The sequence below is a fragment of the Scheffersomyces xylosifermentans genome, assembly GCF_036884685.1.
Source record: "Scheffersomyces xylosifermentans strain CBS 12540 chromosome Unknown RJT20scaffold_6, whole genome shotgun sequence".
Lineage (NCBI taxonomy): Eukaryota > Fungi > Ascomycota > Pichiomycetes > Serinales > Debaryomycetaceae > Scheffersomyces > Scheffersomyces xylosifermentans.
Window position 1 is genome coordinate 65,950 of NW_027042944.1, and position 27,864 is coordinate 93,813.

The following is a 27,864-nucleotide window of genomic DNA, read 5'->3' on the forward strand; positions in this document are numbered from 1 at the left end:
TTTACTATTGATAATGAGCTATTAGTAGTGAGAATGGGCTACTGGTAGTCATAGTTCTTAATGAGCATCTTAACGCGCATATCTCCCTACTGAAACAGAAGTTGTCTATCTGCCTAGCGAGAAGACAGGCGCGAAGGATTACTGAGAGACTTGCGGATGGGGTGGGGACTAGGGAGAGCTTTTGAGACAGAATTTACGAATTTGGTCTATGTAAATGAACTTAATGATATTACTTCCGGTTTTGGAACCAACTATATAGATTTGTAACATCTATAGAAAGTTTCCCAAAAGTTCGTAGAAATGTAGGTATTTCTATTAGTCAAATTGCATACTGATTACACTCGCTAGTCTTAACCTCAATTCGGTCGTACCAGTGAAAATATCACGTTGTGCCAGAGCAAGGACAGCCTGTTGCTTTTAAAAAGTGTCTGAGCCTCCAAGCAATTCAGGATTTAGGGATTCTCCGGGAGAAGTCGATGATAATCTTGTACCCAGTACTGCCAACGGGAGGGACCGAGATCACAAGATGTCACGAATAAGCAAGCGGAGAAGTGCTAGATAAGGATGATGCAAATGCGACTGCGGGTTTACATAGGACTACGAGGACTACGACTATGAGCACGGCTGTAGGACTAGACTAACGCTAAGGTACTTCATAATTGCTAGCATTAAAGCAAGAAGTTGACAGCTCGACAATACCATTGTTTTATGAAAGCAACGGTACTAATGTTTGTACTGTTATTGTCCTAATTAAGATGCAATAGAAGAAGTTGCATGTAAGTATCTAAATTGTCTGCTGATTGCCGCCAAAAAGCTTATTTGTATCATCCAAGGTTATTATACCAAACAGCAAGGAAGTTCCAAGAACAAGACACTCTCCTTTTAGACTAATTAATGGCATAGCGAAGAATCCCATTGTTAGAATTTGCTCAACCAGGAGTAATCCAGCAGAACCTCGTCGCCGTCCCACGCTAGCAATACAATATGACAATTAGATAACATAGATTGGGGGATTACACGACCTACAATGCTTCCAGAAGAGGTTATCGTATCACTCCAAGCAAGATAATCATGTACGTCTCCCATCCATACTGTCGCATAAGCATTAAGATATTACAACAATATATAATAGACCATTTCATGCCAAATCTCCTCATCTCGCTACCATCTACTGATAACCAACCCCACACTTTTCGCATCTAATTTGACATATGCGTTGCAGGATACAGTATTATTCACATGAATGTCGCTCCATTCTCAAATAAATTCCCTTACCGCAATGTTAATATTTTAGCCACTGTAGATATAAATATTTAGGTTTGGTATCAATTAAACTATCCAATAGGTGCGACATTGAATGGGACTGAACCTGTGAATAGCACCATTCAATTGTTACAGATACCCGATTTTTGTTATTTTTGCTTTAGCTAGATAAACTTCGTGATATCAGATTACACCAACCGGTTTTGCGGACACACAAAGAGCAATACTGCTTGTCTTAGCTCAAACCCATCATAACTGAATCTTACTGAATGTCGCGCCCATTGATCAATTGATTTACTACAAAAGGGTCATTTTTGGTTGACATGGGAGTCTCAAAATTATGGATATGAAGTGGCCTTTTTCTTGAGAGATGTGCGACATTCATCTGAATAATACTGTACCAGAAACGGTAAGGATTTTGCTGCCAGAAATAGCTTATGGAACGGTTAGTGCATTGCAGTGAACAGATAGCCACCAATGCTGAAGTTAGCAAGTTATTTAATACTACAAATCGTATAGTACTAATAAGATGCCCTAATTGAAATCATATTGCTATTCTCTTCAGACTTTCCACACTCTTCTGTCTTTCCACGTTAATTCTTACAATAGAAGTGTTAACTGGTTATCTACAAATTGGAAATTTTTTCTCAAATATAGATTAATAAATAGAAATATACAAATAAAAGGGTAGAGAAGATACCCACAAGATTAGCAAAGACCAAAGCAATTACTTACTTCTTGGTGATTTCCAATGTCCAATCACCAGACATAAGAACCTCCTTGTCTGCTGTGTAGGTTGCATGACCTGAATGTTGACCTCTGATGAAAAATCCTCCAGGTGTAGTATCTTCTGGGAACTCTCTAGTGTAAAGTTCTTCCGAAGGCTCCAACTCTTCACCCAAGAACAATTCAGTAGTTCTGATGGTTATTCCGGCCTTGGTGACAACTTGCTTGTAGTGTAAGTTCTTCAACGTTCTGTTTTTGACCTTGAAGTGAACAGTCATTTGGTACTTGCTGTTCTCTGGGAGCGTTACGTGGATCTCCTGTCCCAAGACTGGTACCACGAGAGGTTCATCTCTGCCTTCAATTATGACGGTGAACTTTTGAACTTCGAGGTCTGGGTGAGTTGGAAATGGTGCCATGGCGTTGGTATGTTGATTAAAGTCTCTTTACAAATTAATGCTAAAATGGTGAATTCTCCAACAAACAGTGCTAATTGTCAAAGGCTACAGAAAATTATGCTCCAATTGCTTGACGTGATTCCGACTCTTTGACCCCAGGATTTGTTCCTTCATTTATATCTGGTTTCCTCGTTCCTCGGGTTAGACGATGTGGGGATACTTCTTGGTACGCGACATCCATTGCCTCTGGTGAGTGAGTTGGTAACCCATTTTCGGCATACAGTTCTCATTCACATGGAAATCTAATGCAATATTTTTCATTGTTGATCCCCTTTGAGCCACTATCAATCAAGATGAAGTCGCGGAGTGGTATTTGTTAGTAAGGGGTAGACAATAGTTGCTGTAGTGCAGCATCATGTCATTGGTCGCTTGATGCTGTCGTCGTTTGTTCAGTTAATCGCATTGAAAAACGAATTTACTCCCCACGCCATACACAACTTCCAGTTCGGGCAATTATATTCTGTTCGGTACGTAGAGGTAGCAATGCAAGCTGGTAACAACGTTTACTAAAGTTTCGGGCAAAAGAGTGTTCCGCCGATGCCTGAGATGAATCTATGTAGAACCGCTAGAAGCGAACCGTTGCCCAGATCCACTTCTCCCAGTGGTTAGGGAATGGAGTGGTACGTTTAGCAAGAAACAGAGAGTTGTGAAGAGAGTTAGTGCCAGAAGTCCACAGTCAAGTTCATATTTTGCTAACGAAACTACCTTCAATTCGGTAGCTTGCTCGTAGTTTTTAGTAAATTATCCAGGTGACAGGGTGAAAAAGCGTATCTGGCAGTTACGAGCAATGACTTACTGAAGGGGTTTGCGGAAGGGTTTGCCGAGGAATATGAAAGACCCTTAACTGTAGGTGAGAGGTTATCAAGCTTGTTTGCCGAGGAACAGAATTCTATAGTTTTAGGATTCTGGAGTCAACGGCTCTATGGATGCCTCATCAGGTTTCTCCAATGCGCTTGAAGCCCTTCGGACATAGCAAGAGTCTCTAGGAAAAGTTCCTCTACTCTTTAATTGGCAAAGAGCCAAGCTTCTTGATAGCCATCGCTAAAATGACTACCAAATACGTACTGTGCATTCGATTACGCTATCCCATTGCTTGCCAAGTAATAGCATTACAGTAAAAAGTATTAGAATGTTTATTAAAGGTATAGTTCTTGACTTCAGCTTGTGGTGATAATATCTATCCCATTATTTCTTTATGTCAGCAGTAACTACAACTTGGCTAGCTGCAATATCCAAATCATCCGCTGGATTAAAGTCTGGATCCTCTCTTGAATTGTAGAGAACAATTCCGTTCTTTTTAGCGTTGCCTCTCTCTTGCCTCTTGTAGAACCATAAAACAACAAAAGTCCAAACAATAATTGCAAATGCGGAAGCTGCTGTGAAAGAAAAGCCTTTCAAGAATCTAGGAGATTCTACGGTTTTCCATACTAATAATGAAGTCCAAGCACTTGATTGTTGTCCAAACATATTCATTATAACAAGAACAACCTGTCTTTCACGAATATCCTGACGGCATATATCTCCTTGCCATGAATATAAAACTGGAGACATCGCCCATCCAAAGTACTGTAAACAGAAAGCAAACCACTTTGCACCTTCAGGAACATTCCATATAGCCAATATCACATTGCCTAAGATATTGAAAGCTTGAGAGAACACAAGCGCAGCCCATCTGGCATGGAACATGTCAGCAATACCGCAAGTCAAAACCAACCATAGTAGACCTAACCCGGGCGTCAAAGCAGTGTAGTCTTGTAGTTGACCAGGACTAAATCGAGGCGAGCCATCCTCTTTACTTAAAGACTTTAGCCACAAAGCAAATGAACCCGAAGTACCATTATTATTATTCCATAAGAATGCCGTCCATAAGGATAAAACATAAATATGCCACGAGCAGAAAATAGACTTCCAGATTTTGATATCGAAGAAATATTTCACAGCATTCTCTCTGGGCTTGAAGCTCTTCTGGTCAGCAATCATACGACGTCTAGCAATTCTAATATCGTCATCGCTCAAGAAGATACTATAACAATCTTGAGGAGTACCTGGAATCATATAGAGGCCAATAACACCGACAACGGCAGAGATGATACCATCCATTATAAATATCCATTGCCACGCTTCATGTCCATCAACTCCACCCATTGTTCTTTCTATGGCACCAGAAAGCAATCCAGAAGTCAATATTCCTAAGTATTGGCCTAAATAGAAGAACCCTGCTCTTCTGGCTACCTCACTTGTACTTGCTTTGAACCATGAGGCGAATAAGCTATGATAAGCAATATATCCGCAAGATTCGAAACCTCCAATGAAAAACCTAATCGCTTTGAGAGTCAGAACATTATTCGACTTGTACAAGCATACTGTCAAAATGGACCAGGCTATATCCAACAGTGGAAGCACATAGTTCAATGGAAGGGCATAGAGAATGTACATAAATGGAATTTGAAAGACAATGTTACCCACAGTAAAAAGCATTTGGGTATTAACCAAGTCGTTTCCCTTCATACCAATTGATTCTTTCAAACCACCAACGTAGGCATTTGTGAGGTTCGTCTGGTCTAGGTACTTTACCCAATATGCCATCAAAGAATACAATGTAAGAAGCAAGTCGATCTTTAAAATCAATCTACGCTCCTCTGGAGTGTCATCATCATGAAACCACTTGTACCATTTGCGCTTGTCCTTAGTCTTTGTATTTACTCGATATTCATACTCGTCGAAGTATTTCCACCATTTGCGATCCTTTTCATCTCTGTACTCGAGACTGCTTAATTCGTTGGTGACTTCAATTGCATTGGTACTGGACTTTTCTGAGGAAGAAAGTTCTATGGGTTGCTGGAGTTCGGGAATGATGAAATTTCCATTTTCATCCTCATCCACTACTCTTCTTGTGGGAAATATGCCCCATTTCAAGCGCTTGGAAATGGTTGCTGCATAACTCATATTAAACCACCAGGTGATCTGAAACTCTACTATTCACAAGAATTTAAGTAAAACCTTCCCTATTTATACGGTGACCATGTCTACTTTTTTTGCAATAAAAATTATGCCAAATTATGCCAACCTTTATCTGGCCGCAAACTCGCTTGCAGGGCGCAATACCGATAAATAATACCGATAAAATTTTATTGCCAATCAATTTTCATTTTTCATGGATATTTTGTAGAGATCATGAACTACTCCAACTGTGGCTCTCGGATTAACATACCTAGTGCGTACTACTCACAATAGAAGGTTGAGGATATCCATTGTAGTCGCTAATATATATTCTACCACGCGGTAAAACATTGCAATGGTAGCGTCTTATCACTGTGGTGGCTCAAATACGCAAAGGTAGCATTATACCGTAAAAGCGACTGCTAGTTAGGTTTGCATGGAGGCTTCAAAGAAAATAACGGAAAATATGTCCCTTATAAACTAACTCGTTGAAGATTGTGCAAGTTAGTACAATCACGTGAGTATCTTGGGGGTTCTTATGGCATAGCTGCCCAAATACAATTCATGGTTCTAGAAAGTTGAAGCAGGTACAGACGCCTTCCACATGTCAAAGGTGTAGCTTGATTTTTGGGCTTGGGTTGTCTTGTGGTAGATGTACTGAAAATTGTATTTTGAGACTATCGTGGATTCTTCTTTGCGTACTTGCTTATGAAGTCTTATATTGGAAATAGCAATATTCAGCTAGTCATCCAGTCAATAGGGTAATACGGCTTGAGATACGGAAAACCAGTTCAGACTATCTTTGGACGACGAGTTGGTTTGTCCGAGGTGACGTCCAAAACATGATTGCACTTCCGTCTCTGTAATGTGGGGATAACCTGAAATGCAATCAGAAATCTTATCCAGGAAACGTAAAAACCTTATTTCATATGGAACAAGTACATATAACCTAATTTAACAATTATCTCATCACGAATCACAACCGGAATGTTGGGGGATCTAATGTCCCCACAAGTAAACAGAGGATCGAAGTTACTCTCATCGCATGTTGGATATGCTATTTCATATGAAGGATACGACCAATACTAACATGTAGGAAAGTACTTCACATCTCATCCTTATGAGAGGTTAGAGTTTCCCAATGGGAGGTATTGTTGGTTCTATTTTTGAGGCATACGGATGATCCAGGATTCCAATAATTTGTCCGGGGTAAGGTGGGGTACAAAACAACTTAATTTGGGGGGTCCAATCATTATGCAGACAATATAATATTAAGCATCCAACCTTTTACAACTTTGATAGTTCGGATCCGATTATGTTCACTGAACCAATGAGATGTCAGAGGTTACTCAACAGAGTCGGCGTTGGTCAAAAGTGCTGTTATTCCGTAAAATGTGCCACTTCTTGCAACAATTTAAGGGAAGAAACCATGATTTTAAAACTCTGTTTTATTCCCCGCGCTCAATTTTTATCAGTCCAAAGGAACAGTCAACCAGAAACAATGCTCCGTATTAGAATTGTCCCAAAGGTGCTACTTCAGGTCAGACGTTAGGTCAGATGAATAGCATCTCTATAATTGCAATCACAAACTTTTGTGTTTGGCCGCGCGTCTCGTTCAGAAAATCCTGAGGTGAAAATCCTGAGGTGGGGAAGGGTTAGGCAACGGACTAATTAACGTAATTAACCTACTATATTATTGTCTGAAACTTGAACAACGCCCACGAAAGCCCTCAGGCGAAAACTTTCCAGCACATAGACTCAGATAGTGCGTTCTGAGCAGCAAAACTCAGCTTATTGTTCCCATTTTCTGTACAGAGTTGCCTCACCTGCCTATCTGAGTGTTGAAATGCTACCTGTCGGTACCTGTCGGTTTTTGAAATATTTCTGCAAACAACCCTTACAGCGCAACCATTTCAGCCTTGAGGTTTCCAACATCAAAGCCTTCGCTGATGGAAATTATTTTCCCCTCACTGCAGACGTGCTGCACATTATTTTTTGTGACCACGTCCGAAATTCGAGTTTTAGCAGTCGCAATATACCCATTTGCGACCATTTATGCGTTATCGTAAGGAATCGGAACATAACCATGGTGTAAAGCAACCCCGCAGCAAAGCCTTTTCAGGTCTTTTGGGAAATATATTGGACATTCCCTAAATGTAACTATTGTGTGGTTCTCCGGGATGAAATTTCAAGTATATCGTTATGGTGGTTGTTGTTGAGTGTAAAACGTCATCTATCCCTTAGTAAAACTTGGATCGGCAAAACAGTCGTTATTGTAGTTGGATACCAAGAATTCCATATTATAAAGCTGGGCAATTTCCCACTAAAAGTTGTTCCGTTTATTTCTTGGTTAGCATCAAGAACTTCCTTGGCCTGTCAAAAAATCTTGGATTCTTACCTAGGCGTACAAAATGGGGAAAGATAAGAAAGAAGTATACTCTATCGCATCTCATCAGACGGATGATGCTGAGAAGCCTATACCACAACAAAATCCAGAACCCACTAAGAAGAGATGGAGATGGCAAGCGGCCCATGATGACTCTCCTCCAGAAATTTACAACAGAACTCTTTATCTTACCGTATTTGTGTTTGGTATTCTAGGAGCAGCCAGAGGGTTTGATGAAGGAAACAGTATGTTGAGCACTAAAATGTGCATTTTTGAAAAGTACGGCGAAGATACTAACAAACTAAAGTTTCTGGTAACATCACTTTACCTTCTTTTAAGAGCAAATTCGGACTTAGTGATAAATCCAAGAGCCCAGATCAACTTGCCAATTTGAAATCCAATATCACTTCTATGGTTCAACTAGGATCCATTGGAGGTTGTATTATTGCAATGTACACAGTAGATAAGTTTGGAAGGGTCAGAGCTTTACAAGGGGTTTGCATTTTATGGATCATTGCAGCAATTATTCAGATCACTTCCAACAACGTTGGCCAGTTGTATGCTGGAAGATTACTTGAGGGACTTGCTATTGGACAAACAACTACTATTGGTCCATCTGTATGTATTTAAAAGAATCTTACAAGATAACTTGGTAACTATACTAACTATATTTTAGATGTCGGAAATTGCACCCAACAAAATCAGAGGTATGTGTGTTTGTATCTTCTCTGGAGCTGTCTACTTTGGTATCTTCTTGGGATATTGTGTCAACTACGGAACGATCCTTCACGTTTCAAATACTTCAGACACTCAATGGAGAATCACACTTTCGTTGAAAGTTATTTTAGCTGGTATAATCTTTATCCTTTCCTTCCTCTTCTGTGTTGAGAGTCCAAGATGGCTTTTGAAGGTCAACCAACCGGACAAGGCAATTGAGAATTTATCCAAACTTAGACATTTGCCCCCTGATCATCCATATATTGTGGCTGAAGTCAGTGATATCAATGAACAGGTTTTGGAGGAAAAAGAGGCAGTTGCAGGATCAAGCATTTTCGATAAAATCAAGTCTATCGTCATGGTCAAATCCCTCAGATACCGTTTCTTTGCTGTCGCAGCGTTGGCTCAAGTTTTAGGACAATGGAGTGGTGCTAATGCCATCACTATCTATACTTCTGAGTTGTTAAGTTTTGCAGGAATCCGGGGTACTGATCAATTAAAATACTCAGCTATTTTGGGAGTCGTAAAGTTTGTGTCTGCTTATGGTTCTGCCTTCTTCATTATCGATTTCTTAGGTAGAAAGAGAGCCTTGTACACTGGTCTTACCCTTCAGATGCTTTGTATCTTATACTTTGCCATTTTCATTACAATTGTTCCACAAGCTGGTGATTCAGATGTTGTTCTTTCCCCATCACAATCCAAAGCTGCAAAAGGAGCTCTTGCGGCCCTTTACCTTTCTGGTACCGGTTGGACAATGGGTTTCAACAGTATTCAGTATTTAATTGGTTCTGAGATTTTTCCTTTGAAAATACGTTCGTTTGCCCAGTCATTGGTAATGGTTTTACACTTTGGTAACCAATATGGTAATTCAAAAGCTCTTCCTAAGATGTTGTTAGCTTTGAACAACTTTGGAGCCTTCTACTTTTTTGTGGGTGTTATGATTCTTGGACTTTTCTGGGCTTATTTCTTTGTCCCAGAAGTAGCTGGAAGATCTTTAGAATCTATGGAAGATATTTTCAATTTGCCATGGTACCTTATTGGAAGAAAAGGTCCTGAGTTATGTCCTGATTACTCGGAAATTAACAAGATCACCCATACAACCAGCCGTGGTAACACTTATGAGGATCACATACACTACAACACGGAGAACTCTAAAGTGAACCAGGAATTTGTTGAAGACGTGGACAAAGAAAAGCAAGGGAGTATCCTACACCGGGACTCCTTAGAAAAGGATGCTGAGAAGAAGGTTTGAATTCATAATACCCAATTCACTATCGAGATGCTGATTTACTTTTTTATAGCCAGAGAGAATTAGATGAATGATGATTTTATGATACGTGCACAAACAAATAGAATGTAAATGATAATACAACAAATATAATGTGTTTAATGAGTCTAAAATACATAATTGATACAGAACAGGAGTATCGAAGAAACTATTCTTTTTGCTTTTTAGACGGACCTTGGTTCTGGCTCTGATTAAGCCTCTTACCATTGTTATTGGTACCTTGGTTTTGGTTGTGATTTTGATTTTGATTGTGACTTTGCTTGTTATTCTTTCCAAAGACTACTGCCTTTGGATTAGCATTCGCTTGAGGCACTGGCGTCTTCGAGGACTCCGGTCTATCGACGGCAGGCCGGTGAACCGTCAAAGTGCTCTCAGTAAATGGGTAACCCAACGGCTTATTAACTTTTGATACATTGTTGCCACTGGAAGTAGGGATCAGGGGTAAAGCTACCGGTGTCCCTGTTGCTGGTTGTTGGGCTTGTTTAGGGGCTTGAGTGCTCTTTGTAGGGGATGAATTTGGAGCTGGTGATGACTTCTTTGAGTTGGCAGCTTCCAACTTCTCTAGTTTTTTGTTTAGCATCTTTATCTTAACAGCGTAAAGATTATCCATTTGAATTTTTGTCTTTGCCCGCTCTTCGTCCAATGTCTTCGCAAACTCTTCATTTAACTTCTTTATAGCAGCCTCATGAACCTTTTTAAGATTCTCAACTACTAATTTATTGGTATCGCCCTTAGATTGTTGGTCAAGTACCGTCTTTACTTGCTGTTGTACCCTTTCTTCAAATGACTTCTCTAACTCAAGCTTTCTCAATTTAATGGAATCTTCCAACGAATTGTACTTACGCTGAAAGTCTGCATCTAGTTTCTTTCTTAAAGCCTCGACATTTTCATTTGATGCTCCGTTCTTTTTGCGCTCTTCTTCGAGTTGTTTGTCAAATTGAAATCGTAAAGAATTCTGTAAATCTATTTTTTCTTTCTCGAAAGTTTGCTTCAAAGCACTCAATTCCTGTTTCAAGGCATCGGTAGATGTGCCTTCAGAAGATGATGACTGTTGCCTGAGTTGAGCAATCTGTGCAAGTAAAGAATTCTTCTCTTTCGTTAATGCATCGATTTGCTTTAACGATTCTTCATTGGCTGCCTTGATCTGCTTGTTAACCTCGTCTGTTTGAATAGAAGTATTGGCCTTTGATTTTGAAGTTAAAGAAGCAATCTCCTCGTTAAGAGAAGTTACAGAAGCTTGTAAGCCTTTAATGGTTTCATTTTGAGACTGAAGTCTAGCGTTGGCTGTACTTCTAACTTCCTTGATCTTCTCTCTCATAGCTTGCAAAGCATTTTGATCTGAATCGGTCGATGGGTCTACTCGGTTCTTCAACCTTTCGTTTTCCTCTTCAATTAATTTCAATTTTTGATTACCAATTTCAACTTCGGTAGTGAGTTCTTCAATCCTTGCTCTTAGCGGCTCCAATTCAGACTGGGCTTGCTGAAGTTGAACATTAAGTTCATTTAACCGCTCAACGTTGATCTTGTTTTCGTGTCTCAAGGTGCTATTACTCTCACGAAGAATACTCAACTGTTCGATTTGTTCAGAAAGTCGAGACTGCTCCTTTGAACTAACATTTAGATCAATTGCAGTCGCAGAAATCTTCGCGAATTCAGACTTTGTCACAGCGAATTCGCTATTAAGTTGTTCCAAGTGCTGTTGAAGTCTTTTATTCTCTTCTGACAACACGATAACCTTGGCTTCAACAGCTCCCTTTTCTCTACGTAAAAAGCTGATTACTTCTCTCAACTCGTCAGAAGAATTCAGGTCTAAATTGTCTACTGACGGTTTGTTTAACTCAAGTTGGTTCAAAATGAGATCATTGTGCTCTTTTAATTCGTCAAGTTTCGACTTAGTCGCTGCCAACTCTTCTTCCAAGGAAGATTTTTCTGCAATCATATTCTCCTCCTTTACGATTAAAGAAGATTTTGCTACCAGCAATTGGTCTCTTAATGTTTGAATATCCAAATCGTGCGAACTTATAGACTCCTTCAAAGTCTCCACTTCCCTGGATAAATCATTCGATCTCTGCAACTCTTGGTTGTATTTATCTTGATAATTTGAATTGATCTGAACTTGCCTTTCTAAATCTTGACTTACGGATGAAAGTTTCGCATTAAAATCATTCTCCAACGTATCATATGCATCTGCCTTAATTGCGTATTCATTAAGTTTAGATTTTAATTCGTTTGTCTCATTTGTATGTTGATTCTTGTAGGCCTCAAATTCCTTTGTAGAATCTTCGAGGGCGCTATTCAATCTGACGATTTCTTCGGTCAAGTGCTGTCTCTCTTTGAAAAGAGCATTGTATTTACTTTCCGAGTCGTTCTTGTATGCCTCAAAACTATTTGTGGCATTGATTAATGCAGCTTCACTAGCCTTGGCTAAGTTAGAGAGATCATTCACCTGACTCTCAGACACCTTCAAATCTTCTTTCAATTGCGAAATTTCAATCTGAAGTCCCTGCTTACTAGAATCATTGCCGCTCAGGGAAGTTCCCAGAGTAGGTCCTGTGTGTTCAATATGGGCAATTGGGCGTCTAGCAATAGATGCATTCAATTCAGCAACTTTTTGTTTCAAACTTTCAACCAATGTATCTTTTTCTACCAACTTAGTCTTTGTCTGGAGCAATTGCATACTGATTTCGTTGACTTGTTCTAGTTTAGTATTCTGTGCCTTCAACGAAAGTTCAGACTGGCTAGATAAAATTAATATTCTCTCTTCCTTCTCCGCAACTTTTTCTTGAAGTAATTGATAATTTTCAATCGACTTATTTAGTCTTTCTGATAACGTCTTGCTGGACTGCTCTCTATCTTTCAAAAGAGATTGTAAATTCAAAACAAACTCATTCAACTTAGTCTTATCAGACCTTAACTGGTTGATTTCCTCCTTTAATGAGTCCAGAATTGAATCCTTAAACTGTCTTTCCGACTCTAAATTAGTGATCTTCACTTTATTATTAGATAATGAAGCTTCTAAGTCTCTGACCTCGTTGGACTTGCTAATGAGGAGCTTTTCTTGCTTGGAAGCCTGCTCCTTCCAAAAAGAAATATCGCTTCTGAGTTGATCAGTTTCAAGCTTAATGCTCTCTAACGATTTTTGAGCATTTGCAAACCTTGTCTCTGCCAAAGCAGCAGTGTGCTTTGTTGAGGAAAGCTGGAGTGATAATTGGTTCTTGGCCACAGTTACGTCCCTCAACTTATCGTTTAAATCTTGCACGATAGTGTTATTTTGCAATTGAATCTCTTTCAAGATTCTTTCGCTATCCTTAAGCTTCTCCCTAAGGTCTTCATTAGCGTCCTTGAGGTATCGATACTCGGAGTCCCCGATGTTTATGGACCGATTACCGTCATTGTTGGAAATAGTCTTTAGAATATCTCTTTCTTGGGTGACAGCATCCAACTTAGCTGAGATGCTATCCAATTCGCTTTCTAATGTTAAAATTGCATCCTTTGCTTCTTCAACTGCTACGGATTCGATATTGTTGTTCTCTTCTTCCTTTGTCTCTAACCTTTTACTCAATTGTCTCACCGCAACGAGAAGGTCTTCGTTCTTTTGACGTAATTCTATAATCGATGCAAACTCAACTAGTCTCTCAGTGATCAAGTGATCAGAGTCACTTTCTTTGATGTTGTCATAATTGCCACTCTTTTGAAGAATATTGTCAATTGCTTTTCTTTCGTTTACAGACAATGGATCTTCATCGTTATCTCTTATCTTCGAGTGAATTAAGTAGTAGCATAACTGTCTTCCAAGGTCTCTCAAAAGCTTTTTCATTGACACAAGATCATTCTCGTTTTCAGAGATCCTGGATCTGAGTCTTTCAGCATCCTTTTCAACTTCTAATTTATCCATTCTAATTGTCTCTACTTTACCAATCATTTCTTTGAGTGAGTTCTCGTAGAATTGTACTTGGTCTCTGTAATTAGCGATAATTGGCTTCTTCGATTCAAGTTCATTCACGAAGGACTCTAACTGAAGTGCTAACTTGTCCTTCTGTGATCTCTCAAGCACGAGCTGCTTCTTTAAGTGACTGAATTCAGCATATAAAGAAGATAAAGACATCCCCTGGGATGCAATTAATGCGGACGATTCTGTTAGCTTGGGCAATTCAGTTTCTTTATGAAGCTCCCTATCTAATACTTCCTCGGTTGTCTTGAGCTTTTCTTCTAATTCGATGATCCTTTCCGTTTTGGCGTCCACCTCGGATTCTAACGATTTGATGTTAGTTGTTAACTTCTCTTTAATTTCATCAACATAAGACTCCAATTGGTCAATACGCGTTGCCTTCTGTTCGTTTTGGACTTTCGATAACTCAATCAAGTCGTCTTTACTCTTAATTTCTCTGAGTAATTTTGACTTTTCAGCTTCAAATCCAGAAGATGCTGTGGAGAATTTATTCAGTTCGATATCTAATTTGCTCTTTAACTCTTTGAGTGTCTCATCGGCTATCTTATTCATTCTCTCAAGCGTTTCATTCCTTGACGTTAAACTGGACACCTTATTGGAGGTCAACAAATACTCCGATTCATGCTTCTTGATTAGTTCAGTAAATCTACTTTGAACCGATTTCAATTCGTCATCATACCATTTGCCTTGATTCTTCAAATAGGAAACTTCATTGTTGACTTTGGTTAATTCGAGCTTCAATGAGAATTTTTCATTTCTAGCTTCATTTAATTCCTTGGTTAACTCATTAACTCTCTTGCTCTGATCAATATTGGAAGATGTAAGTTGGTTGATCGACTCGCTGTACTTGTACGTGCTCTGAGTGCTGGTTTCTTCCAAACGTTTATACTCTTCAGCAGCTTTAGACTGTTCTTCCAGCAAGCGTTGAATTCTATCTTCGAGAAATTTGTTGGCTTCCTGAAGCTCATGAATGCGATGTTCTTGAGAGGAAACTGTAGTCGTAAGGCTCTCATTTTCACTCTTTAGATTGCTAACCGATTTGTCTGCAATGCTGTATTTTTGCTTCAATTCGTCTATCACACGAGAGCTATTTTGGAAGGATTGTTCTTGCTGAAGTTGAAGAAAGGAATTTTCAGAAACGACCTCATGATACTCCATTGCCCTTTTTGCTAAAGCATTGATAATCGCAGGATTGTTGAGGGCTGCTATTTCATCCTCATCTATGGATAGAAATCCAGAGATGGCCTGGATGGCATCTTCTGAAATAGTGATGTTATTAGAGTCGTCATTAAGAGGGTTCTGAATTGGTCGCGTCTTTTCTATAATTGGAGACGAGTTCCCCACTGTCGGTTGCTCACTCGAATCTCTTGCCACACTAAACGATTTTGGGGTACTAATATGATCAATATCTTTGAGTGGAGGTAACGACTTCAGTGGTGTAGTGAATTGAGCCTCGATTGGGATTTGAAGTAAAGAAGTATTGGGCTCTTCTTGTTGGTCGACATCTTCTTCGACTATCTCATCTTGCTGTTCTTCGGATTTGGCTTGTGCTTCCTCTTCTACGTTAGTTGCTGCTTCTGTATCTATTTCAATTGGATCGTTATTGTCGTTACCGTTGGTTGTGAGTAATTGGTTTTCGGTTTCAATTTCATTCTCGTCTTTTTCAGGCTCAGCAATGGATGGAATAGATTGAGTTTCCCTATTATCAATAGTTTCAACTGGCTGGAATTGTTGGGTGTTGGTAGGTTCTGGAATTCTCTCTTGTACACCAGAGACGTCTGAGCCTGCGGCAGCTTCTGACTCGATAATCTCATTTATAGCATTGGGCACTTGGCCTACGGCAGTATTGTTAGGTTCTGTCTCGATTTCTTGACCGGCTGTGTCTTCTTCGTCAATTTCTACTGGGTCATCGCCTATTTCTTCATGGATCGCTTGGACCTCGTTATCGCCAGTATCAACGGGTTCCAGAGCATCCATGTGAGCTTGAACGAATCTATCGAGCTCCGCAAATGAATGTTCAAGTATTGAATCTGCACTTTCTTGTTGTTCTTGAAGAAGCTGTTGTTGTTGTTGTTGTTGTCCAATTGACTGTACTGTTTCTTGGGGATGATCCAAGTACGTGTCTTGGGTTGCAATAGAATCTATACCAGTACCATTCTGATTACTTGAGATGGCAGCGATATTCGTATCTTCATCGTCTACATCGATCAATTGCTGCTGTTGGCCTAAATCTTGCTGATGTGCCGAATTTTCATTTGCCAAACTGTTGCTAATGGCACTTTCTTGTTGTTCTTGGTGGCTATTCTCTTCTTCATGACGACTCACATCTCCTGTCTGTTCATGGCTGTCAACATCATTGGATATTGACAAAGGAACCCCATTTTCATCGAGATTTTCGCTCATTGCAAATCAAAATGTTGATACCTTTGCTCCAGAGCTGATTTCCCGTCTAAGCAATGGTTTGTTATCCTTATCTTCGAGCCAATTACTAGTAGAAGTAGTGGTTATTGAAATGTTGGAATGCAACATTCGGGATAAAGTGCAAATTTCGAGAATTGCTGGTTGGTTTGTGAGTCGCACCTGTGCGACATTTTCTGAGAGGACATTCTCGTGTCTGAAACTGTGTCATAGTATGTCGTTCGCGCTACCATGTTGTGACATATGATGGAATGGCTTAGGGCTGTGCCCTGTTGGTTTGTCTAAATCACGTGATTAACATCTACAGAGCATTTTTCTGGTTGAAAGATTGAGGTTTTATTCCTGTATCTGAACTCTTGCCATACAAATATATTATACTATACACCACTATACACCACTTTGCTCCCATTAACTAGCCCACTAACACGAACACGAACACACCGACTATCCTGTACTATCCTGTACTATCCTGTACTATCCTATTCTATCCTGTATTCTACTATAATATCCTGTATTCCACCACACCGTAGTGGACTGTCCTTCGCTTCCTTCCCTTCCTTCCCACTACTATTATACAGTATCTCCCATCCAACTCTCTGTGACTCTCTCCCTCTGTCTCTCTTCTATACACTACCTTGTGTTCACTTCTTGCACAGTCTTTTCTCAGGCAAACCGCAGAGACAAAATTTTCATTTGATATACATTTAAGCAAACTGGTTATAGGGTTTCTTCTGTTTTGATATACCAACAGATAACAGCCCATAAAGATGATTGAACCATCCTTAAAAGCTTTAGCTTCTAAGTACAACTGTGAGAAGACCATCTGCCGTAAATGTTACGCCAGATTGCCACCAAGAGCCACTAACTGTCGTAAGAGAAAGTGTGGACACACCAACCAATTGAGACCAAAGAAGAAGTTGAAGTAATCCGTGTGCCTACACTGTTATATTACATTGTCCAGCTATTTGCAACGTTTCCTACAGCCAGCATCTTCTTTTATTCAGCCATACTTGTTTAGAGCTAGTGCTGTCATATTCATAATGCATTAAAGTCGAGACCCGGTGGAACCGTCAGAGTTAGTTGTGCCAATACTAATATTGTTTATATTTAGCTTTTTATGTTATTAATAAAGTTCTTACGTTAAAGAAAAGTCCAGAGAATTCCGTCCTTCGATGTCCAGATTCAAGAACAGCGTCCAAATGCCATGTGGGTCAAATTTCGAAATCAAACTATTAATCATATATCAGCGGGTCATTAGAAATGTGATGAAAGTATCTGAGATGGATCTAGGGGTATTGTCAGCATATCGTCATGCTGTACAAAATCTGAATCAGTACTTCAAATTAGCATGAGAGTTGATAGAAGATAGTATGGACCAACTGAATAACTGGACATAGTGGAGAGGAAGCCTCGAAAATGTAGATCGTAGTAAATATTGTAGAACAATACTAAGGAAAGCACCAGACAAATGTGGTTAATTTGAATAATATATAGATACTAAGGAGAAATTACGTCTCAGAGTTTTCCGGAAGTCTACGAAAGTTTCTCAAATGGAATGGGATGACATCCAGTAATTATAATGCCCAGAATTCTCAAACATACTAGATTCAATGAGTTTACAGTCACTGACCTCAGAATCTCATGTTGACCACTCAAACCAAAATGTCAATCGTCAGACGATCAATTATTCTTAGAAGTTCCCAGATTTTTCAACGTCCCCGTACTTAAGCTCGTTCCTACTAAGAATTTAGTAAGACCGAATATATATTACATAACCTGCTATGATTTGCTACTCTTGCTTCTGATCAGCTTTAACTCTATCACGACATTTTTGACGAGCAATGTAGTCTCTTGTTACGCTTATCGTCTACCCAACGAATTCCTATTGTTCATTTTGGCTGTTTCCTAATGTAACGTTCCGTTAGTCGGTTATTAGTTAGTAATTGCACCCATTAGGAACCTGCTCATTATTACCAGAGAAAGGTATAATCACGATGAGAACTCAAATTACTACTTGGAGTTATTTGCCAATTTCACAAAGTTATGTCTACTCTTTCTTGTCCCGATCATAACCAGATTCTTTTAATCTCTACTGCTTCTCTTATCCTAATAACATAGACAATTTTCATTCTTACAAACTAATACTTCAATTACTAACCTTCCTACTTAAACTTCTATCCCACTTATAGTGTATGGTAGCGCCGGAAGATTGCCTGTTTCGGTACCAAGAGCCGTCTTTGCAGCTCATGGTTTGTGCATCGCCCTCCCAACGGCAGCCATTCGTCTCACTTCGACCTGGAAGTTTCTTGACAGGGTCACGCTCGACAGGTGATAGCGGGCTGGACACATACTTCCTATATTGTCGTCTCTGCAAAAGCCCCAAAGTTAATCTATCCACCTCGGAACATTTGTAAGCACGACCCTACCGTTGATCCCATGGATTAATCTTGCGGGCTAAACCCAAACCTCCATTCTCTGGCTGCCGTATTTCCGCTGTTTTCTCTTTTCACGTGACCGCAGTTTTTCTTGTCGCCTGACTCATTCCCATATGTTTTACCTATCAAAACCCCGTAATTGTCGCGGGTTTTTGTCTTGGAATCTGTCGCTAACTATCGCCCTGGCGCGGCGTCCTGTTCCCGCTACGATGCCATCAACTCACCAATTCCTTCTTGCCTCCGCCACGGTACCCCGATCCGCGCGCTGCGGTCGTCGCACCAAAGCGCATTAAACATTGGTGAGACTCACACCTGCAAAAAAACACAGGCAAACTACGTCACCAAACCGTCATACAGTGCCCATCAAGGCCCATTCCAATCACCCCTACAACCCTTGAAACCGCACCAAAATAGCCTCATTCCACGGGAAAACTCCATAGTATGGCCATTGCAACCTAACAACATCCATTTCGCTCCGACCCGAAGCCCCCCCTGCCAACTTGCCTGTTGTTCTATTTTTCATAATCATCACTTTTTACATAAAACCACTGTTTCGCCCCACCTTCCACTGGCAGCTCCCTAATCGCTGCCAAATCAATGCCTAATTCCTTCTAATTACTCGCCAATCGCACCTCAATCCCTCCCAATTCTTGCCCTCCTTCCACCGCGCCGTCACGATTTTTTCTCCCATTTCCCTCGTAATAATCGCACTTTCCTCCGTCTTCCTTCACAGTTCCATCTCACTTCCTCACTCTTCCCTCACTTTTGCTCACTCATTCCTCCTACTTCCTCACTGCCATTCCCTCACTTCCAAGTCGTTTTCCTCACTTCCTCACACCTCTCCCTCCCACAAAAGAAAACACACCCAAATCGGAGGGCTCTGGTCGTGCACCATGGCCAAATCCTCTACCACTCGAAATCAAACGTTGGCCTCCAAATCCTTACAACCAACATCCGATGTGGTTTATCCCCAGCTAGCAGGCCTTATCCGTCGCATCGCCAGTCGTGAGTCGTTGCACCAGCATCCCAGTGTCTCCCGAAGCCCTACTGCGCACCGTCGGCATTGCCAGGCCCATTCTGTCATGAACCACAACTCCAGCACAGGCAACCCCAACTTTGATATACATAGCACCAGTGTATCACAATCGCAGACTGCCAACAACACCGCCAGCATCCCCCACAGCGGTATCCATGGAACACCGCAGTCTCAGAAACGCCAGAACAGCCTATCCAGCTATATGATCGGCAACTCAAACAAAAGAACTCCCAACCAAGTGACCATGGAATACGCGTACGGTAACAACTCCAATGGAGGCAATGGAAACAACAGTAGTGGCAATAATAACAATATCCCTCAGGGCGGTATAGGTAATTCTAGCGTAATCGCTGGTATAGGTAGCTCAGAAGCTAATCCTAACTCATCACCCGCTTTGGCCAATGCCGCTACTGCTTCCTCCCGATACGCTAACTCACCTTTGATTAGAAACAGTGTTAGAAGAAACCTTCTCCAACAACAGCAGATTAGCGCCAATAGCTCCAATAATAACGCATATCCAAGTAATAATAATATCCACATGAAAACTCCCACTCCATCTGCATACGAGGTTCCATCTTCTCCTACAGCCAATCCATTATCTCATGTTTCTGCTCAAGTTCATTCCGATCTGTCTGATTCGAATCCAATGGATGAACAGCAAGCGCAACAAAACCAACAAAATCAACAACTGCAGCAGCAGTTGGGCCATCAGAGCCAATTGGAAAGCCAACCCCATAAAAGTCAGAACCAAGCGCAATCTCATCACAATCAGAATCAACAAATTCAAAATGCCTCATCTCAGCAGCAAACGGATCAATCGCAGAGAACCATGTCCGACGAAGAGCAGCAGCTTGCTAATAAACTCAAAGAAACATATAAGAACATCGTAAACTTTGAAGAAATTGTCCAAAAGAATTGTATCGAGATAACCATCAAGATCAACCAAATCACATCCAATAACAACAATAACAGTTTAGTATATGGAAACGCACCTCTTCTCAATCAACAGCAGCAACAAAATCAGCTCTCGTCGTCCTTATCCTCTAATATTAATGCATCGAATCCATCTTCTTCAGCTTCCAGGACGTCAGAACTCCTGAACGATCTCTGGACTGTCTATCATCATAATATTACACTTCTTGACAACTACTACGATTTTCTCGTAACTGCATTGAAACCTTCTTCCAACCAAACTCAGTTCAAGACTGGCAAGAACATCGTGGAACTCTACAAGATACCAAGAAGAATGTGGGTTTACGGTATCGTGGGATTTCTTGAAGTACTTAAAAACATCATGGGCATTTTTCAGGATCACGAAATTTGCCTGTGCTTCATTCTGCACTGTTTTAACATAATTCTGAACCTTACAGATCCTGTATTAGAAATGGAGGGTTGGTGGCTGGAGAAACTAGGCGACTTATCAAGAATGGCTATAGCTCTCTATGCATCAAAGTTTATCGATTGGAAGATCAGTGCTGAGTATTGGTATGCCCTGGCAATGAGAACATTCTATGGTCATGGAAAGATATACTACCACATGTGCACAGTTCAACAAGATAATTTGGATGCTTTAGTCAATATAGGAAAATCTGTTATCTGTAGAGATCCTTTCGTCCCTACTCAGCACTACTTGAGACTTGTTGTGGAAAACATATGTACGCAGAGAAACATTCTCTCTTTACTCGAGCTTCCAATCATTGACTTCATTAAGATCCACAAAGTTTTGCTTAGTATCCACGGTAGTAGTGTCAACAACAACAGTGCCAATAACGGTGGTAGCAATAGTGATGCTGCACCTGACAGCATTCAAGGAAGCCAACTTCAATATGGAATGGACCTCGTCACTAGATATGGTTTAACGTTTGGCTCTGATTCTAATGGCTATAATTTCTTTACTAGAGAGTTGTACACACCTTCCGGGGTAACCTCCATCAATGATCCACACCATCCATATTACTTGCTGCAGCTGCAGCTGCAACTTCAACAACATCAGCCTTCAGCCACCAACACTATAGAGAAGATGAATTTTTGGTTTAACAAGGGATCACTCTTTGCCATAGCAAATATCAACCATTTAGTAGGTTTTGGTGATGCCAGGAATCCTTTTGCAAAGCTCTTCCAACTACCAGAAGCTCTCAAGGAAAGAAAAGATAAGAAAGACAGAAAGAGAAAGTCTAGGACTTCACTGCAAGTTGAAGATAATCCAAGTAGTATTAGCAACGCCTTGGCTGGAAATGTTGTCTCGAGTGGTACGCCATTGGGAACATCTGCAACTTCTGGTGGCGTAGATGGTCAAACAGTCACTGCTACAGATCTTTCATCCAACGATTGGTTCTACTGCCTACAATTCATCAACAAGTCGGTTCTCGAGCTATCTATTCGAATCCTCAATCATTATCTAGTTGGTCCTAAGCAAGCTTCAACGGGACATGTAATTGTCTGGCTTTATTTCCTTATATCTGTTGGAGAGGCCAAGTCCCGCTTTCCAAAATCAGCTCCAATGTTTGGTTGGCTATTCAAGAAGCTCTTCCCATGGGAACTGCTTATTAATTACTTAAATGCACTTCTCTCGCATGTGAAGAATAGCCCACGCTTGAGGGATTTGGCAACACAGTACATCCTTCTTGGTGATTATGTCCAGCATTTCAACGAAAATGAGTTTCTTCCTGAGGTCTGGAAATGCTGGGGAACTCTCTGGTTTGACTGCATTTCCGAAAAAACAGACTACAATGACGTAGAGTCAGCTGGAGTAAGAAACAATAACCTCTTCGACCTTCCTGCTTGTGGAACCTACCCTGTTGTTACCACTACTTCGGATTCAGATGCTAAGTCAAGGAACACAATGGAAAGCGAGAATGACGAGAGAATTGTCAGAATCGTACTTTTGGCTCGAGTAATTGCGGAAAAGTATAGTGATTTTGGCTTAATTCGGACAGCGGATGAATTCAAGTTCGATGAGACTGCTTACAACACCACCGATTCATCCGTTCCTACTTCTGAAAATAGACAAAATGACCCATATGCTTATATGGAAGAGTTTCTTTTGAGCGATGGTCGTTTTATCCAGAATAACTTTCTTCAGGCTATTTCACTTGAGAACTTAGCCAACAGAGGAGGTGATGGACTTACTTGTGAGCAGAAGGACTCATTATGGTTTGGAGGATACAGTGGAGATTATAATCCAGACAATTTGGAATTAGGTCAAGAAATGGGTAATTTAGGAGAAATGGACGACATTGAAGCAGGCGACTTTGCAGGCGCCGAATTCGAAGATCAATATGAACAGGCTCACAAAATGAATTTCCAGCAACAACTTCAGAATCAACAATTAAGTCAACAACAGCTCCAGAGCCAACAGTTCCAACATTTAAATCAACAAACTTTGCTTCAGCAAAGACTGTTGAATGACTTTTACAATGTAATGGGTGCTTCTGACCCTATGAGTGACATAGCAGCCGACTCAGATAGGGCTTCCATTGATGGAAATCTTGGTGACAGAATGGACACAAATGTTACACACATCACCTTGGACACTAATATTTGGCTCAAGCATTGTGGTAGGGTATTCAAATGTGTTAGAAATGGTGTCTTCAAGATTCTGATACCCCTTATTGTTTTTCAAGAATTACGAGCTTTGAGAAAGTCTACAGAAGCCACTATTGCTGATGCTGCAACACGCTCAGTCATCATTATAAGAGAGCTTTACTTAGCCAAGGAGATTCTTCCCCTCAGATTCGATGGAACTGTAGCGTCTGATATAAATGAGACAACTGAGTTTGAAAATAATTCCAACTGGAGATCCAGTGTTGATGAAACTATTTTGAACTCGGTCAATGAACACGATGTGCTTGGAAAGAAACTTATGAGAGGTATGAACATCCAGTTATCGCAACACCGCGGAAGAAGCAGTGAAGATGATAGTGGATTGGCATACAAACCTGCTGAACCTATATACCTCAGCTCGAAAGCATCCAAGTTCTTCCAGTACTGTATTCTTATTACCGATGATAGAAATATGCGATTGAGAGCTAAGACTATTGGCTTGACGAGTTTCCAAAGTCGCTGGTTATTCAGCCAGCTTGAGTCGTTGTTCCCAAGTGAGTGTATTGACTGATGAGAGAGTCTTTCATGTCCACATACCCATCCGCGATAACAAAATTAAAAGAATTTCCGAAAGTTTGCCGTTTTCTTACCCCTGGGATACATTAATAATCGACTAATACAAGTGTCAAAAGCATGATGATATATTCACTAGTCCGCCTGAGATCTATCTGAACCAATATCACATACATTCGCATAATGCATTTACATACTAGCATAAAAAAGACTTTGTCAAATAACAACATATACAATAATACGTTGCTATACATAAGTAATCGTAAAATATAAACTATTGTACGAATAGCTCTTGCATCCATGTAGTAATATCACGTGAGAACCAGATCATGTAGATCTTGATCTTTTCCTAATTGGGAAATTGCATCTAAACTACTTTAGGTATGATTATATGCATGGCAGCTTTGCTTTGCCCACTCTTAGCAATTCAGGAGGGTTTGCAATGTCAGTGATTTGCCTCGAGGAGGAGGACGACTAGGCTTATTGTCCAGTATTGTAACTACGTATTGTCTGGGGGTCACTGTCTTGCCATGAAACAAGTGCTAATTTCACTTGTGATATCATGCAAAATCACCAAAACGTTCCACCTATATTTTCTGCCACCTTGGCTAGATCATCGTGCACGAAATTCGAACCACTTTCGATGTAAGGCAAAGCACCTCTGGTGAAATCCATATGGGCCAGAAAATGATCAAAACGGTCCAGAACGATCTGAAACACAGGCACTAATGGTACCACGCGTGGTTGCGAAGATGTCTTCCCCCTTCCTGTGAAAAATTAGCTAATACAGCGGTTATGAGAATCCTCATACCGGACTGATCTGTCCTTTGAATGCCTTATTGTATGAGTGGTGTTGCAGAGTCCTGTCGCCCCACGCGTGAGCCAGCGTTGGTTGCGAGTTAGAGATACATTGCAATGGCTTAGCGCCGTGGATTTCACCTTGTAACTTAAGGAAGTTAGGGAAGCCGGAAATTTTTTAGCGAGAGGGGGGTTGACGTTGGGTGCTAAAAAGTTGTTACCAGAACAGGATATATAAGACTTCATTTCCACCAGGTTTCATTACCGCTTCTGTCTAGTAGAACCTCATCAGCTGTCTCTTATATAGTTTCTAAAAACTCTTACATTCCTTTTTAATCAGTCTGATCAGTCTGTGCCTCTCTTTTCTCACTAAGTCACTCCTTTAAATTTCACAGAAAACTCAGTTAACATGAGAGTTCAAATCACCTTACTTTCCTTATTGGTGTCCAACACCCTCGCTCTCCCTGCGATTCATACTGTCTACGTCACTGAGTATACCACCGTCATAGTACCAGCTCCTACTGGAGCTAATGCTGGACCTGCTACTACTGCTGCTGCAGTTGCTGCTACTCCTGTTGAGGATGCCGCTGCCAAAACTACCTCTGTTGGTCTTTTTGGAAAGCTTTTCAATGGAATCGCCTCGTATCTCGAAGGACCTGCTTCCACTACTTCTGTTGCTGCAACTACTGCTATTGAAACCTCCCTTGCTGCTGTAGCAACTACCGAAACCCCTCTTGCAGCTCCTAAGGTTGAAACCACCTTAGGACCAGTTGCAGCCACTACCGTCGTGCCCCAAGCTCCTACAACTACAAGTGCCACACCTTCTGCCACTGGAGAAATCTTCTCTGGTCAGGGTACTTTCTATGATACTGGATTGGGCGCTTGTGGAATCGTGAACACTGATACCGACTACATTGCTGCCATTTCTCACGAACTTTACGATGCTCATAATATTGATGGCAACCCTAACCACAATCCATTATGTGGTAAAAAAATTAGGGCATTTTACCAAGGCAAGTCCGTTGAGATTGCTGTCACTGATAGATGTGAAGGCTGTAAATACAACGACTTGGATTTCTCTCCAAGTGCTTTTGACCAATTGGCAGATGCAGACCTTGGAAGAATCAATATTACTTGGGAATGGGTTTAGTTAGGTTATGGAAAATGGCGTTTGTATTTATTAAATTTCATGAAAAGTTTGGCTTACTTATTGTAGAGAGTGTAGAGAGTGTGGTTATATGCAGGTTGCTACTGGTTTTTTGCAGCTATTGCAATATCCCATTAATTACTATATTTATACAACGCAAGTACTCGTATTTATAATATCCAATTTAAAGCAGTTCTAAACTTTCCTTTGGCTGATTCATCATTCTGCTGAGCTTCAATTTCAGCATAGTACTCATATTCATGTTCCTCGATTTCTTCGATTCCAGAATACAAGTCTGCTTCACTTGGTTTGATAAACTTAGTTCTCTTCAATAATTTCCAGAAAATGAATGCTGCAAGCGAGACGAAGATCATAACATAATTGTACAAAAATGAGTCAACCGACCAACTTCCTGGCATGAATACCTCGTATCCCAAAATACCAATAACGCACCATATGAAGAAGGACGCAATGTAAATAGAGTACGGTTGGAACCATGATTTGTAAGGAAAAGTTCTTCTGTCAATACCTTGAGCTTGACATGCTCCGTAAAATCGAATATACGTGATACTCATGAAACCGTAATTCAACAACTGGGATCCAGTGCATAAGCTGACCATGTAGTTCAATACTTTGGTTCCTGACGATCCTAATTGCAAAAGTGATAAAAAGGAGAAACAGATTGATACGGCAACAGCATAAATTGGAACACCATGTTTGTTACACCAGCTGAAAATCTTAGGAACAAACCCTCTTCTAGCTAGACCATACAAGGCTCTGGAAGAGCAGTATGTATAAGAATTTCCAGCTGAGAATGCTGCAGATAAGACCAAAGCATTCACTATGTGAGGCAATACTTTTATCTGTAAATTTTGCATAGCTACAACATATGGCGAGGATGCAGTGTTTGAAGTGTCGGCTGTCAAAGCTACATACTTTGGATCATTATAAGCAATCAAAATTGTCACTGAGATGGCTCCTCCAATGTAAAATATGGCTAGTCTGTACAACACCGTCTTAAAAGCAGTGGGCATAGTCTTTCTTGGGTTGATCGCTTCACCAGCTACCATAGACATGTACTCTGGCCCAACAACAGTAAAACAAGCTGAAAAACGTAATGCTGCCAAAAATGCTTGGAAACGACCTAGTGCTCCAGTAGTAAGATACGTGGCCATGGGTCCTCCCTCAACATTCCAATGCCTGAATCCAAAGGCATCGCCCTTAGGATTTCCTCCACACATAGTAACAACTGTGAAAAATAATAGACCAATGCATAGTATTAACTTTCCAATAGATAACCAAAATTCTGATTCACCGTACAATCTTACTGCGAACACATTGATAACACCGTATATGACAATCTGGATGCATAAGGTGATTGCTGGAGAATAATCATCTCTCCAGAAGTGGATCATACCATTAACAGCCGTTATTTCAAAGGGAATATACAAACTCTCCATAAGCCAAAAGTTGATTGAAAAGGCGCATTCGAAAGCTGGGTCGACAACTCTTCCTGCCATAGTTAAGAAAGGAGAATTCACGGGTAAGAAAGACACCATTTCTCCAACTGCAGTCGTTAACATTAGAATTATCCCAGTCCATAGTGTGTAACTCAATAATAATCCTAAGGGTCCTCCATTGACGAGGCCAGAGCTTCCAATTGTTACAAAGAGCCCGGTACCGATTGAGCCTCCAATAGCAATCAACTGTACATGCCTACTATAAAGCCTTCTATGTGTTGTTTCTTTTTTCTCTATCAGTTCAGGTGAAGTGGAAATGAAAGAGTTAGAAGAAATGTTATCGAGATTCTCAGACAATACCCCCATCTTCTCGGTATTTTGAGCCTCTTTTACGATTTCTTGGTCAATATCCGGGAATACTAAGTTCGTCATGTTGGCGCAAATTGTTGCAAAAAAGTAACACCTCTAGTTTCAAAGGAAATAGACCAGGAATTTCCACAGAAAACAAAGGTACTTCTTTCTAAGTTAAAACCCTTCTGGAATATTTTCATCTGGAGTGGGCATCACAAAAACATCGAAAGGTAATAGTTAATATATATAGTATTTAGAAGAACAAAGCATATCTTATAAGGTGCATAAGTGGTGTGCAGGCTTCAGACTATTTTTGAAAATTTTTAAAGCGGAAAAGCAGTACAAAAAGTGCATTATTGTACATATGACGTAATAGTTA

The 27,864-nt window shown here is 40.5% G+C and overlaps 8 protein-coding genes across 8 annotated transcripts; 4 read left to right on the top strand and 4 right to left on the bottom strand. All coding sequences in view use genetic code 12, as the record gives it.

Moving 5' to 3' along the window:
- Positions 1–1,994: 1,994 nt before the first annotated feature.
- Positions 1,995–2,405, bottom strand: RJT20DRAFT_135959 (uncharacterized protein; the record flags this gene model as incomplete). Its single annotated transcript, XM_064918445.1, has 1 exon — positions 1,995–2,405. One exon carries the CDS (start codon positions 2,403–2,405, stop codon positions 1,995–1,997), a length of 411 nt encoding a protein of 136 aa, XP_064772868.1.
- A 1,224-nt stretch (positions 2,406–3,629) lies between these two features.
- Positions 3,630–5,390, bottom strand: RJT20DRAFT_98370 (putative permease; the record flags this gene model as incomplete). The annotated part of the gene is made up of 1 exon (XM_064921717.1): positions 3,630–5,390. The coding sequence occupies one exon, from the start codon at positions 5,388–5,390 to the stop codon at positions 3,630–3,632; it is 1,761 nt and encodes a 586-aa protein (XP_064772869.1).
- Positions 5,391–7,637: 2,247 nt separating this feature from the next.
- On the top strand, positions 7,638–9,831 carry HGT17 (Hgt17p). Its single transcript, XM_064920497.1, has 3 exons — positions 7,638–8,015; positions 8,078–8,388; positions 8,447–9,831. Exons 1-3 carry the CDS (start codon positions 7,796–7,798, stop codon positions 9,737–9,739), a joined length of 1,824 nt encoding a protein of 607 aa, XP_064772870.1. The 5' UTR covers positions 7,638–7,795; the 3' UTR covers positions 9,740–9,831.
- A 92-nt stretch (positions 9,832–9,923) lies between these two features.
- Positions 9,924–15,701, bottom strand: MLP1 (Mlp1p; the record flags this gene model as incomplete). Its single annotated transcript, XM_064921708.1, has 3 exons — positions 9,924–10,457; positions 10,527–10,773; positions 10,825–15,701. The coding sequence occupies 3 exons, from the start codon at positions 15,699–15,701 to the stop codon at positions 9,924–9,926; spliced, it is 5,658 nt and encodes a 1,885-aa protein (XP_064772871.1).
- Positions 15,702–16,874: 1,173 nt separating this feature from the next.
- RPL40B (Rpl40bp) lies at positions 16,875–17,249 on the top strand. The gene has a single exon (XM_064917482.1). The coding sequence runs from the start codon at positions 16,910–16,912 to the stop codon at positions 17,066–17,068; it is 159 nt and encodes a 52-aa protein (XP_064772872.1). The 5' UTR covers positions 16,875–16,909; the 3' UTR covers positions 17,069–17,249.
- Positions 17,250–19,659: 2,410 nt separating this feature from the next.
- Positions 19,660–23,727, top strand: RJT20DRAFT_98107 (uncharacterized protein; the record flags this gene model as incomplete). Its single annotated transcript, XM_064921702.1, has 3 exons — positions 19,660–19,909; positions 19,985–22,970; positions 23,010–23,727. The coding sequence occupies 3 exons, from the start codon at positions 19,660–19,662 to the stop codon at positions 23,725–23,727; spliced, it is 3,954 nt and encodes a 1,317-aa protein (XP_064772873.1).
- A 1,209-nt stretch (positions 23,728–24,936) lies between these two features.
- DAG7 (Dag7p) lies at positions 24,937–25,677 on the top strand (the record flags this gene model as incomplete). Its single annotated transcript, XM_064918446.1, has 1 exon — positions 24,937–25,677. The coding sequence occupies one exon, from the start codon at positions 24,937–24,939 to the stop codon at positions 25,675–25,677; it is 741 nt and encodes a 246-aa protein (XP_064772874.1).
- A 167-nt stretch (positions 25,678–25,844) lies between these two features.
- On the bottom strand, positions 25,845–27,500 carry AGP2 (Agp2p; the record flags this gene model as incomplete). Its single annotated transcript, XM_064921712.1, has 1 exon — positions 25,845–27,500. One exon carries the CDS (start codon positions 27,498–27,500, stop codon positions 25,845–25,847), a length of 1,656 nt encoding a protein of 551 aa, XP_064772875.1.
- Positions 27,501–27,864: the final 364 nt, after the last annotated feature.